The sequence below is a fragment of the Hemicordylus capensis genome, chromosome 4 (genome assembly GCF_027244095.1).
Source record: "Hemicordylus capensis ecotype Gifberg chromosome 4, rHemCap1.1.pri, whole genome shotgun sequence".
Lineage (NCBI taxonomy): Eukaryota > Metazoa > Chordata > Lepidosauria > Squamata > Cordylidae > Hemicordylus > Hemicordylus capensis.
In genome coordinates this window covers 83,101,970-83,116,588 of record NC_069660.1, presented here as the reverse complement: position 1 = coordinate 83,116,588, position 14,619 = coordinate 83,101,970, and the positions used below count along the sequence as shown (strand labels likewise).

Genomic DNA, 14,619 nt, shown 5'->3' with positions numbered 1-14,619 from the left:
TAAAAAGGAATAATCCATCTTCCCATGTGTAAGGAAATGAACAACTCCATGACAGTAACTTAGCTAAATCACACATCTGGAAAAGCATCTGTTAAATCGTCAGATTCACGAGATTGGGTTGAAGCTATCCTATTCTGTAGAACTCACTGTTGCTTTCCATGGCCTCCCATCTCTGCACCCCAAACCCTAATTCTTCTGCGCGCACATTTTCTTGAGTCTCTCACATCTCTTTCTTGTCCATGTGCCCAGTCTTTGTGAAGGATGTCCAGTTGTGGTAAGTTAATCTTTAGAATAACTTACTGTCATGACAAAGACAAAAATACCCTCCGCACCGCCCATTTTTAAATAAAGATGATCTTTAGTGAGGTACTCCAGATCCACTAACAACAGCTTATAGCTTATCGATGTAGAGGATAAATGGTGGCAGTGGTATGGCAAAATACTGGGAAGTGGTACAGATCTCGGGGTGGGGAGGGGTAGAGGAAAAAAGACAGCAAGTATTTTGTGCTCAGCTTCATCATGTGTCACTAGGTATACTCACAATCACAAAACTAATGAAGAAGCCTGTTCTACATTAAGCCCGAAATATAAAGAGAAAAATATTCAATGCAGATAAACATGCACACAGATATATCCATGTGTAGAGCCTCTGTGAATAAGTGTACTATGTGCTCAACTCTATCAGGGCCTGGTTGATAGTCTTATATCAGTCTCGTCAACAGCTCTGCAGCCCCACAGCTATCAAAACCAGATTTAGGAGAAAAGCCATCAGTGAGACCTAGTGCCAGAACAAACGGAACCCTATATTCTGTCCTACTAAGACTGTACAATTCTGTTGCCTTACCAGCACACTTTGGGGGAGGCTGTGACAAGTTAATGCATTTGTTGAAAGATAGTCAGTCAGTTATTTATTTTGAAAAAGTAGACAATCAAGCATATTGTGATATCACTAGAAAATAAAAATTCTGAAGCTGCCAAGAAACTATTTTGCAGACAGTATGGATTGGAATAGGAGTGCCATTCCTAGCTTATCATTTACTTCAAGTGTAATCAGTCTATAGGCAGAGTTTTAAGGAAAGCTAGCAACAGCTGTGGACTCTTTCACCCCCCAACATATATTTACTCACCTGTCAAGGGCTGGAGTAAGGCGGTAATCTTTGGTTGCTGACAGGATGGCTTTGATCAGATTATCTGCAGCAAAGAGAAAGAACATGTTAAAAGAGTTGTCCCATATATTTGATAGTAACAAGGATGGTTAAAAAGGCTTTGGGGACTAAGGTTGTGGCATTTCCTTAATCCACTGCCACCATTTATCTTTTAAGAGTCTTCTTCCATAATACTTACTGCCCCTCAGTAGTGAGGGAATGCTATAGGCAGGGGGTGTTACTCCAACAGAGACAGTCCATTTACTTGAAGATAAAGAGGATTTATTGTATTTAAAAACACAAAAAACAAGAGGAGGAAAGGCGCCCAGCTGGCATTTGCTTCTTGGTCCTTCCAAAGAAGGGTTCCTCCTGAATAAGCAGCAAATGCACAAGCAGTTTGTTGCTGCTAAACAATCTATATTCCTAGGCACTCACTTCGTTTAGCTGCCACGCACCTTGCCTTGCATGTTGGTATTTTGCCACCCTAAAAATGGCGGTTGCCACCTTTGTCTGAGTGTCATGAGTTTCACTTTTGCCTTCCCTTTTGTTTTAGTCTCTTCCTGCCTTCAAATGGCAGTTGCCACCTTGTAGTTTTTGTGCCCAGGCTGGCTGGGATGAAGCAAAGCTGATGGGATCCTCCTGCCCACTACCAAGGCAGGAGTAGGCTCCTCCAAAGGGAAACCAGCAAAAAATGTCCCCAGCCTGAGAGTACTCCACAGGGGAGAGAGTAAGGGAAGGCACAGAAATTAGGAAAGAGAAAAAGTGTTTTTTCCCTCAAAGTGGAAGATAAGAATAGGGAGAAGAAAATGTATTTCTCACTATCGGGAGAAGAATCAAGGTAAAAGGCCCTGTTTATAGGAGCAAGATAGGAATATTGCTCTCTGGGAGGGTCCTGCTCCCACTGCCTGCTGGGTAAGCAGTGGGACCAGCTTCCTGTTTATCTACCTGATCTATCTACCTGAGATCATTCCTATCTAAATGGAGAAGTAGAGGAACACAACCCATTGTTACGAATGACCACCCACATTGTGTGAGAAATACACAGTTCATATCACAACCATTTACAGTTTACTCTCATTCAGTCTGAGTCCGTCTCTCTCTCGACTTCTTCCTTGACAGTTATCTTCCAACTTACTCTACAGCATACATCTATTAGAACTACTCCTGTCAACCCAAGTACCTGGTAACAGTTGTCTTCCTTAACTCACTAACCCCTCCGACCAAGCAACATATAAAAACATAAATGATTCTTAAATTAACCCTTTTGTTTCTGGGAACCAATTCTTCACATATTCCTAAATAAAACTTTTGTTTCTGGGAGTCAAAGGTAAATGATGAATGAGTTTGTATCAAGACTGTTAAGTTATAGCCTAACAATGATAAACAAAAATGCTGTAGCCAATATTAAACAAATATTTTCGTGGGCTGCATATCATACTCCTTTTTCTTTTCCAGACATGTACCAACTGTATTTCCTAAATAATAAGACAAATGATTATCCCTAATGATCTGTGAATTGCAGCACAGCAGAAAAGCAGACCTTTCATTTGCATGTCTGTCAGGAGGGAGCTGCTTGTATTACTCATACAGGCAATAAGCCTGTGTAGTACAATCGTGGGTGGCCAACATTTTTGGCAAGTATGCCACAGGTCAATGGAGTATGCAAGAGTGCCACTCTAGTATGCACCACAGTCTATATATACATCCCAGTGCCTTGGTGTGATTTTCTTTTTTTTCTACTGAAGCAGGAAGCAGCCAGCAACATATCATGGGAGAGGTAGGCAGAAGAGTAGACACCCAACTGTGTGCTACTGCCAAGTCCATGGACCCTCCTGTAAGGATGTGCATGGAACCGTTTTGCTGGTTAGGCTTGGATCTGGATCGGATTCGAGCCGACCTGGCCTGGTCCAGGCTCAGCCAAACTGGGTTCAGTCTGGTCCAGCCACTGAACCGTATGAGCCGGCTTGCGGGCTGGCTCAGGAGGTATACTTGTAAAGGGGAATCCGGTGAGGAGTCCCCTTTTCAAGTAAAGGGCATTCCCTACAGTAAATGGGTGGTGGGGGGAGGGGGAGAGGTAGTCATTACCTTTAAAATTATGGTGGTTGCGGTGGCGGCGGAAACATCAGAGGAGGAGGCTCCTCCAACCCCCCTGCCAGCCTCCCAAATGACAGCCCAGGCTGATTGCAGCCTGGTTTAGGTCTCTGTGCATGCACAGAGGCCATTAGAGTGACCTCCACAGATGTGCAGAGGCGCATACCGGGCTGTAGCCGGCCTGAGCTATCATTTATGGGGCCGGGGGCATTGGAGGAGCCTCCGCCTCCGATGTCTCTGCCACAACCACTCTAATGGCTGCCTCCAATGTCTTAATTTTAAAGGTAAAGACTACCTCCTCCCCCCCTGCATTTACCCCTTTACCAAGCCAATTCTTGGAACTGGAGGTTGGTGTGGTTCTCACACTGGCACTCCACCTCCCTTTGGGGGCCAGTGCAGTTCAAACTTGGACCACCCGAACTGAGCCAGCTCTATGCTGAGCCGGATCACACATCCCTACCCTCCTGCTCTTGCCCAGGTGTATTACAGACTCTTGCTCTCTGTGATGTCTGTGCTGTGGATTGGTCACTCATGATATAAATTACCCCTGATAACTGGGCAAAGAAGCATATTTAAAAGTGATATTTTTCTTATACTGAGCAGTGGGGGAGCAACAGGGAGTCCCATTCAACCCAGTACAACACCATCTCTTCCAGTGGGTGTTTCTGATGTCTCCAGTTTGTTTTTAAATTGTGAGCCCATTAGATATAGATGGGCTATTTCTTTTGCTATGTAAACCATGTTGGGAGCTTTTTGTTGTTGTTGTTGAAGAGAGGTTTACAAATATTCAAAAATAATAATTCAAGTCAAGTCAAGTTTATTTACGGTCAAAGACTAGAAATCTCAAAAAATGAAATTTTAGAACTATATGCATGTAAGCAAAAAATGCACATGACTTTTCAGCCCTGAACCTTTCCATTCTTTTTAGCTCTCTACCATATCACATTTAGGTAGGTAAAGGTAAAGTGTGCCGTCAAGTCGATTTCGACTCCTAGTGCCCACAGAGCCCTGTGGTTTTCTTTGGTAGAATACAGGGGGGGGGTTACCACTGCCTCCTCCCACACAGTATGAGATGATGCCTTTCAGCATCTTCCTAGATCACTGCTGCCTGATATAGTACCAGCGGGGATTCGAACTGGCAACTTTCTGCTTATTAGTCAAGCGTTTCCCCGCTGCGTCACTCAAGGTGAGGAGGCTGGTCTAAAACACATTACAAGTCAGAACCTGTACTTCTCAAAAATCGGCATCAATATTCTACCTTAACTATTCATCAGTTAGGCTGAACAGCTACTGGAGACATTCCAGAAAGGCAGGGGCGGCTCAAGGTATCTGTGTGCCTGCGGTGAGATGCCAAGTGTCTCCTCACCTCATTACTTCCCCACCAGGGCCAGCCCTGTTCCCCTGCAGGTGGGTATGGATATAGGAGAGGAGGCTGCTTTCTGGCAGCCTATTCTCATTGCCTCACATCACCTCAAGGGCTGATGCATGGATTCTTCATCCAATCCCTGCAGAAAGCTTTCAAAGAGTTGTGCAGTGTCCAAAGGAGGACCAATAAACATCCTCCTCTGGACACTGTGTGCCTTTCTCTCACCCCACACTTTTCCTTTCTCTCCCTCCCCCATCAATAGCAGGCAGCTGCTGCTCTGGCCCATCCAGTAACTGCTACTATTTCCCTACACTTTCTGCCTTCTAAAAAAAGCAAGGGTCATAGATTCCCAAAACCCTGTCCTTCGAAACAGCAGGAATAGCGGGGAAGATAGTAATGGTAGCTGAACAATGGTAGCTGAGCAGTGGCATTGATAGGACAGAGACCTGGTGAAGATGTCACAGCAGCTGCCAGGGCCTGGAAGGACAACCTCAGAGTAGCTCTCTGACACTTTTAAAACAGCTGTTCCAATACTGGGGTGGTGGTGTCCCAGTTTGATGCTCTAGGTCAGTGTTTCTCAATGATTTTGGAGTCATGGACCAGTACATTCTTCGTGTGCAGTTTCCCGGACCAGCAGTTAGTAAAGGGGACACACACACACACCCCACTCCCATCCCTCCCAAACACCCTCCCAAAAATAATTTCAGGTGGAGGGGGCCACTGCCTCCGGGAGCTCCCTGGAGCTCATTTCTAGGCAGGCAGCCCTCGCTGCTGGATAACATTCACATCGCTTCCTCAAAATGAATGTTATCCAGCAGTGAGGGCTGCCTGGAAATGAGCCCCAGAGAGCTCCCGGCAGGGGTGGCCCCCACCAGCCCAAAACTGGGGGGGGGGAGTTGGGGGCGTGATTTTAAATAGTGATGCCTCACGGACCGGTATCCAACGCCTTACGGACTGGCACCAGTCCACGGACTGGTGGTTGAGAAACACTGCTCTAGGTGGCTGCCTATTCTTGTCTCATGCAAGGATCTCCCCAGCAGTAAGAAGGAAACACTTACATTATACAAGGCCTATACAGGGGAAGGCCTACAACTCAGTGGAAAAGCACATGCTTCACAGGTACAAGGCCCTCAGAATCTCAAGTAGCAAGGCTAGGAAAAAACTTCTGTCTGATACCTTGGAGAGCTGCCATTCAGTGTTAGATGACTCAGAATAAGGCAGCTTCATATGTTCATATATGCTCTCATTAGGAAGACTGCATTTACTTTCGGCCATCTATGCATTAGAAACTGAACAATTGCAAAGAAAAGTTGTTACTATGATGACCATGAGGGAAGTTGAAATAACTTGAGGCCTTTAGCAAGTTAAATGATGCAGCGGATACTATGAAACAAACAATGCAGAGATTACAATAAGGCATCTATCAGAGAAATTAAATGATGGTGGTGGGGGGTTCCCCCTAAAAAAAAATACCCCTCAAACCTACCACTGGTACATTTGTAGGTTTATCTGAATTTTGCATTTATCTATGCCAGCTACCAAAAGTTAATCAATTAGGTAGGAAGGAGGAGCACCACAGAAAAAGGAATTTTATTAAAAAGCTGAGATGTAAATAATAATACTGACTACCCAGGGAGCAGGAACTGAATAGGCATAGTCCATTGGTATAGGAGTTCATGTCCTAGGTTGGTCCCAGGTATTCTTTGGTTCATGTCATTGAGTCCAATCTTCAAACTATGCCACTTTGTAACTTTTGGTAACAAGTAACAAAGAGACCTCAGCAAAAGTTTTGGGTCACCCTATTGCACTCATCTAAAGTCAATTCATCCTGACAGAGCAAGGGTTCTTGAGGCAGGGCTCTACAGGGTCAAAGGAGTGTGATCACAGAGCTACTCTCCAGAACAAGACACACTATCATGGATAAATAGAGATTCAACAAAACATGTGTTCCCTTTGAGTTAAAAACAAAGATACTGTGCATACCAAGGGCTCTGATTTCCTGAACACAATTAAGTGTTTTTTTGTTTCTTGTATGAATATTTTAAGAGGCAGTAGTTGTTTGAGCAATACCATACAAATACTCCTCCAGGCAATACTCAGGTTCCCTTCTCCAATGTGCTTTTACATTAAGGTTGGATAAACAGTCACTGGGCTTAATGACTCAGCACCCACTTCTAAGCATCAGCAACCATGGATGGGATGAGGTGTTCCAATTCAGCACTTTGCAGCTTTGTCAGAACAGAACGCATCACAGATGATTGCAACTATGGTGTCTGAATTCATACTGTGTTAGAAGTGGTTCTGACACACGGTTATCTTCATATTATCCAGTGCCAGACTGTTCCTCTTTAAACAAGTGCTGGTACATGTTGAAACGAAGCCAGTACAGATACCAGTGCAAATAGTCAATGAATGCCATTAAGTGGATAACACATTAAACAAAGTATAGTTATTTTCTGATATCTACAATGCTTGACAACTGGCTTTTAATTACTGAAAAGGAGGGAAAGTAGGACCTAGAATAGGATGAGGCCATACTTGGGTAACTACTCATGGCACATCTACTGTACAGGGAGGCTTTTTAGGTGGTCATATGTACTTGCAGAACACATCTGACCATCCACATGCACAAAGGCTTTCAGCCAAAATTCATTCCCCACTCATCTGTTCACAAGACACAGTTAATTGTGGAACCATCTCAAGAGCATTAATTTCATGCCCAGATGTAAGATTTCAATGCAGGGCATGCATAGCCCACACTGTACCTACCTTGAGAGGTTATACTAATTTAGTTCCTTATTTTACAAGATAGCATTGGACCTGGACTACAGAAAGCTATTGTGCAATATGTGTTCTTCCCCCTTAAAATAACAATGTAGAGCAATATCCAGGAATAATTATTTGCGTTACACTCTCTCTCTCTCTCTCTCTCTCTCTCTCTCTCTCCCCTAAGGAAGTATATTCATATTTCTCAGGATTACAGCATTTTTGCCAGGAGAATAAAATCTGTTACACAGATTTAATTTCTTTAATATCTAAGGAAAGCTTTCAAAGGAATTAAAAAGTAGATTTGGTGCATAAGACCTATGGACATATAAGGGCTTCAACTAAACTGTCATTCAGAATGCATAATTTTAGGTTCATTGTGACTAAGAAAAGGGTAACTTTCTATTAAGAGCTGCATTTATTTTTCTTCCTCTCCTTTAAGAGGCAAATTTAGAATGCTCTTTTTTCTCTTGGGTAGTACCAATCCATTTTGATGGGATTTCTATCCTATAAATATTTATCTTTGAAGACTTATTCTAAAACATTAATGCCACAATAAAACCAGTCTTTAATGTGCTGGTTTTTTTTTTTAAGTTATACAGGAGAACCTCGTTACTCACAGGGGTACTGTTCCTTGCCTACTGCTCTAACAGAACCATGAGTAACAAGGCATTAGGGCTACATGGGTTTCAACCCCTTTGTGCCTGCAGATACTGAAAAAGCAAGTCAATGAGATACCTCACGGATATGCAGAACTGCAAATAGCGGTTCTGCAAATAATGAGGTTCTCCTGTATACCACTCTGTAACAAAAAATATTCTCAAAGCTGCTTACATAGCAAAAATAATGAAAAATGGTTCCCTGTCCCAAAAGGCCCCTACACACACACACACACATACACACACTGCAATGGACACACCGCAGCCACAGTAACTGGAAGAGATGTTATGCTGGGTTGAATAGGGATAGTTGCTCTCCAACTTATATGAGAACATTCCATTCAAAAGGTGCCTCCTTGGCCAGTTAACAGGAGTTAATAGAATAGTGGCCCACATCACAGATTCATTTGTGCAAAGAATCTCACGGTATGGTAGAGGGACAGGCACATGAGCTGTTCTCCACCACATGCATATAAAATAGTGTGTGATGTAAAAACTCCATAGAGGGGGGCATATTTCTTTCCCTCAAAAAAAGGGAGGAATTGTGTGGTGGTGGAACAAGTGATCATCCAATGAAGAACGGTATCCTCTATGTACGCTCTCTTTCTGTTTTTTGCAGACTTAGGCAGTAAACACATGGACTGCTTCCTAATATTAGCATGTATGCATTAGAATACAACAAGAACCTTGCTGGATCAGGCCCAGGGCCTATCTAGTCCAACATCCTGTTTCCTATACTGGACACTTAATTTCACTGCAATTGGTATTCAAAGGCATAAAGATAGCCTATAGCCATCAGGACTAGGAGCCACTGATAGACTTATCCTCCATGAATTTGTCTGACTTCCTTAAAAACAACAACATCCAAGCAGGTGGCCATCACCACATCCTGTGGCAACAAATTCCATAGGCAAACCATGCACTGTGTGAAGACTTCTTTTTGTCTCTCCTAAAGTTCCTGGCCATCAATTTCACAAGATGTCACCTGCTTCTAGTGTTGTGAGAGAGGGAGAAAAACCTCTCTCTTTCCAATCTCTCCACATCAAGCATAATTTTATAAACCTCTCATGTCTCCACTTAATCACCTTTGTCTAAACTAACTAGTCTCAAATGTTATAGCCTTACCCTGTAAGTTCAGTGTTCTAGTCCAGTGTTTTCCAACTAGCGTGCCACAGGAAATTCACTGGTGTGCTGCGCTGACTCATTCTGAGTCAGCTGCAAAAGGGTGGAATTCCATGCTTTTGCAACTGACTCACCCCATAATGCATTAGGAAGGAGGTACCCCCTTCTCAACGCATAAAGGAGCAAGTCAGTTGTAAAGCCAAGCATTTAAACTCCTGGCTTTTCAGTGGACTTTCCCCTTTATGCATCAGAAAGAGGTGCCTCCTTCCTGATGAATTACGGGGGAAGTCGACTCCTCCCTTTTGTAGCCGACTCACCCCATAATGTACCAGGAAGATAAAAATATATATTTTTATATGTGTGTCGCTTTGCCAAAGGGCCCCTCCCCCATTCTCTGGGGGAGGGGAGTATGCCCATTTCCCTCCCTAATTTAAGTGTGCCTGGGGTGGGGAATTGAGAAACAATTAGAAATAATTAGACCCCTAATTATTTTGGGCACCCTCTTCTGTACATTTTCTAGTTCTATAATATCCTTTTTGAGATAATAGTGACTAGAACGGTACAAAATATCCCAAATGTGTATGCACCATAGATTTGTACAATGGCATTATAGTATTTGTGGTTTTATTTTTAAACTCCTTCCTAATGATCCCAGTATGGAATTTGCCTTTTTCACAGCTGCTGTGCACTGAACTGACATTTTAATTGAGCCGTCCAACATGACCCCAAGATCCCCCAAGAACGTTTGCCATTTTGTTACCCATTCAGCCAGGTGGGAGATATCCAATCAGAATTTATTATTTATTATTATTATTTTATTTATTTATTTGATTTATATACCGCCCTTCCGAAATGGCTCAGGGCGGTTTACAATTAAAACAGAAAGCATTAAAAACAATTAAAACAGAGATACAAATATAAATACCAATTTAAAACAACTTTAAAAAGAATTAAACTATCAAAACAATTAAAACCCTGAAAACCAGGTATTAAAACAATTAAAACTGATTAAAAACCCTGAAAGGCCAGGCCAAACAGATAGGTTTTAAGGGCTCTCTTGAAGGACAGCAAAGAATCAAGATTACGAATTTCCGCTGGGAGTGCATTCCACAGTCCAGGAGCAGCTACAGAGAAGGCCCGCCTCTGAGTCGTCACCAAACAAACCAGTGACAACTGGAGACGGACCTCCCCAGATAACGTGTGGTGGGGATCATGTAAAAGAAGGCGCTCTCTAAGATATCTTGGACCCAAGCCGTTCAGGGCTTTAAAGGTAATAACCAGCACTTTGTATTTTGCCCGAAAACATATTGGCAGCCAGTGTAACTGTTTTAAAACAGGCATCATATGGTCTCTCTGGGTTGCCCCAGAGACCAGTCTGGCTGCCGCATTCTGAACTAACTGAAGTTTCCGGACTACGTACAAAGGCAGCCCCACGTAGAGCGCATTGCAATAGTCAAGCCGGGAGGTTACCAGCTGATGCACCACTGTTTTGAGGTCATCCTCTTCGAGGAATGGGCACAGCTGTCGAATCAGCCGGAGCTGATAGAAAGCACTCCTGGCCATGGCCTCCACCTGAGATACCAGGGCGAGCCCTGGGTCCAGGAGTACTCCCAAGCTACGCACCTGCTCCTTCTGGGGGAGTGTAACCCCATCCAGCACAGGAAGATCTAACTCACCCCTCAGATTCTGAACCCCCACAATGAGCACCTCTGTCTTGCTTGGATTCAGCTTCAATTTGTTCTCCCTCATCCAGCCCATTACTGCCTGTAGGCAGGCATTTAGAGAATGAGTGCCATTTCCTGGGGATGAAAAGGAGAAGTAGATTTGGGTGTCATCAGCATACTGATAACACCCAGCACCAAACCTCCTGATGACCTCACCCAGCGGTTTCATGTAGATGTTAAAAAGCATTGGTGACAGAATGGAGCCCTGAGGGACTCCATATAACAGCTCCCGTTTTGAGGAGCAACTGTCACCAAGCTCCACCATCTGGAATCTGCCCGAGAGATAGAAACGGAACCACTGCAAAGCAGTGCCCCCTATCCCCAACTCCCCCAGGCAATCCAGAAGGATACCATGGTCGATGGTATCAAACGCCGCCGAGAGATCCAGAAGAACCAGCAGAGTCACACTCCCTCTGTCAATTCCCCGGTAAAAGTCATCCATCAGGCCGACCAAGGCTGTCTCAACTCCATAGCCCGTTCTAAAGCCAGTTTGAAATGGGTCTAGATAATCAGTTTCCTCCAAGACTGCGTGGAGCTGGTCAGCCACCACCCTCTCAATCACCTTGCCCAACCAAGGGAGATTGGAGATTGGCCTGTAGCTGTCCATCGCTAAGGGGTCCAGGGAAGGCTTCTTTAAGAGTGGTCTAATCATTGCCTCCTTCAGGCAGGGGGGCACCCTACCCTCCCTCAGCGATGCATTTATGATATTAATTAGGCCATCTCCAACAATCTCCCTGCTAGATAGAAGCAGCCAAGTCGGGCAAGGATCCAGAGAATAGGTGGTAGGTCGCACCGCCCCAAGCAGCTTGTCCATATCCTCAGGAGTCACAGATTGAAACTGATCCAATCTAATACTGCAAGAAGGATTGCTGGACACCTCCTCCATAGACCTTGCAGAAATAGTGGAGTCCAAGACAGCCCGAATACAGGAGATCTTATTCGCAAAGAACCCATTAAAGGCATCACAGCAGAGCAACCCCGGGGACTGATTGGAAGTATCAGGAGGAGAAACCAAACTCCTCACAACCCGGGATAGCTCTGCCGAGCGTGAACCTGCAGCTGCAATGCGCGCAGACCAGAATCTCTTTTTCGCTGCGCGCACTGCCACTGCATAAGCCTTCAAATGGGTCACGTGCTGAATCTTGTCAGATTCGAACCGAGTTCTCCTCCACTTGCGCTCTAGTCGCCTACCCAACCGCTTCAGCCCCCGCAGCTCCTCAGTATACCAAGGGGCCCTTTTTGCAGCAGGTTGGAAGGGACGCTTAGGAGCAATCGTGTCTACTGCCCTGTTGAGTTCCCTGTTCCAGGTTCCCACCAGGGCATCAACAGAATCACCGGCCGCACCAACGTCAAAATCCTCCAAGGCCTTTTGAAATCCCACTGGGTCCAGCAGCCTTTTCGGATGGATCATCCTAATAGGTCCACCACCCCTGCAGGGGTGGATTGCGGCTGTGAGACCAACCTTAACCAGGTAGTGGTCCATCCATGACAATGGGGAAACCACTGGATTCCCCACCCACGGAACACTCCCCTGATCTGAACAAAAGACCAAATCGAGTGAATGGTCGGCAACGTGAGTCGGTTCAGAAACTAGTTGAGATAGGCCCATAGTTGTCAAGGCTGCTATGAACTCCTGAGCCTCACCAGACAAGCCAGCCCCAAAGTGGATATTGAAGTCCCCCAGCACCAAAAGTCTAGGAGACTCCAACACCAACTCCGCGACCAGCTCCGTCAGCTCAGTTAGGGAGTCAGTTGTGCAGTAGGGTGGATGGTACAGCTGTCTCACAGGGGCCCTGGTAAGGGAAATGGTATTCTTATGGACCACAGCCACTCCACCCCCCCCGCCCACTTCCCCTGGCCTGTTCCACGACAGAGTAACCTGGTGGGAGAAGCTGAGCCCACATGGGACCACTCGCCTCCCCCAACAAGGTCTCCGTTATACATGCCAGGTCAGCTCCCTCATCCACGATCAGATCGTGGACAATTTCGGTCTTATTCTGAACTGACCTGGCATTGCAAAGGAGCAAGGCCAGATTCTGTGGGTTGTTGGAGCTGCTTCCCAAGGCCGAAAAGTTGACAGAACAGTTGGAAGTGGAAACAGTTATTAAATTACTGACTTCCCTTCCCCTTTAACGGCCAGCTGCTCTGCCAGCGCCAATTCTTCTATTCCCCACCACTACAGTAATAGCTGCCCCTGAACTGCTAGGCACACCCCCAGCACCATCCCCCCTAAGAGAGCCCAAACACATGTCTGCAAGAGGCCTGGCCCAACCCAACCCCCCAGCCCTCAGTCCCGGCCCCAAAGGCAGGCCCCCTCTGGCGGCTGGCTTTGGCGGCCACCTACAGGAGACCTGACGGCCACACCAACGGCTACGCCGATGGCGAGGCTCCTTGCTTTTAAAGCTGCAAGCCCCAGAAGCCACTCCTCACACAAGCAGCTCCCAGGACAGGCGGCAGGTGGTAGAACTTAAGCAATCTTCAGCAAGCTGGGAGGCTGGCAACCAGCCAGCTGGAACTTGGCAGCCAACAAGCAGGCTGCACTCCGTCTGAGCTGGAATGTCCACAGGAGGCAAAGGGGCTAGATGGTAGGTCCCAGCAAGGTAGATGGAATAACCCTGCTACCCTGTTACCTTCCCACAATTCCTCACAATCTGTTATAGATTTCACCACCATGTATAGCAAGGTGGCCACAAACCTGGTCCCAGTACAGATCCATTTGACAGAAACAATAATTTAACAGCCTTTTTAAAATACACATTGCAAATGCTCCCTGGCATTCTAGAAAGAGAGAGCCAGAAAGGGGTCAGGGGAGAGGGAGGGGGAGAGGGGGAGAGGGGGAGAGGGAGAGAGGGAGAGAGAGAGAGAGAGAGAGAGAGAGAGAGAGAGAGGCATATGAAATACTCTTCTTTTCATATTAGTCTTCAAGTAGCTGAAATTAGAATGTAATGAGCAGAAACTGTTCACATGTTGTGAAGAAGTTCTCCAGCCTTCTATTTCAGAGAAAGGGTTGTCTCTCTGTGTGGTCGCGGATTGTCTAGTTCTCCCCTATTTACTCCCTGCCCCTCAAGAAGCTCACAAATTTCAAGGTCAGCCTGAAGTCAAGATCTACACAGCTCCATAAAAAGCATGCAATGCAATGTTGCCGTTGAGTTTTCCAATTTTCTGGAGCAAAGCAAGACTAAATATATCACAGATACACAAGGTTCTCGGAATATATTATCCAGTAATTTCCTAGACTAAATCCAAAAAGAATGTCAATCTTTCTACAGAACTGAATACTCCTCAGTCATTGACACAGCACTATAGCACACAGGATAGTATTGACAAAAATCACACAACTATTTCAGCCATTATTTTTGTCTACTCAGTTTTAAAGAGAAAGGTAAAGGAGAGATGAACATCTGCATATCTTTACAATGTCAAAAATGTAACGTGCAAGTCTGACAGCTAAACATATGTATTCCTCGTAAGTCAAGTCTGTAAGTTAGAGTCGCCTTTCACATTACCAGTCTCTAATGGGCAACATGAGTCGCACTTACTAGTTCTGGTCTAGCAGGTGAATTTCGCTCAAAATGAAATTCAGTGGTGGATTTGCAGGCAAAATACTAGTACCAGTGATACTAGTATTGATGGTTACATCCTCCCTCTGTACCAGAGGTATGATATAGCCATCAATACTAGTATCACTGATAGACTTAAACCTTCATGAATTTGTTTAAGCTCTGTTTAAACAAATTCATCTTTGC

General features: G+C 45.1%; 1 protein-coding gene across 12 annotated transcripts in view; it reads right to left on the bottom strand.

The window, feature by feature from the left end:
* ST3GAL3 (ST3 beta-galactoside alpha-2,3-sialyltransferase 3) overlaps positions 1 to 14,619 on the bottom strand; it is a 341,725-nt gene that overhangs the window by 121,808 nt on the left and 205,298 nt on the right. For all 12 annotated transcript variants that reach the window (XM_053249782.1, XM_053249779.1, XM_053249790.1 and 9 more), the window contains one exon: positions 1,128 to 1,191. In XM_053249782.1, the coding sequence (XP_053105757.1) occupies positions 1,128 to 1,191 (64 nt within the window). The remainder of the gene's footprint in view (positions 1 to 1,127; positions 1,192 to 14,619) is intronic.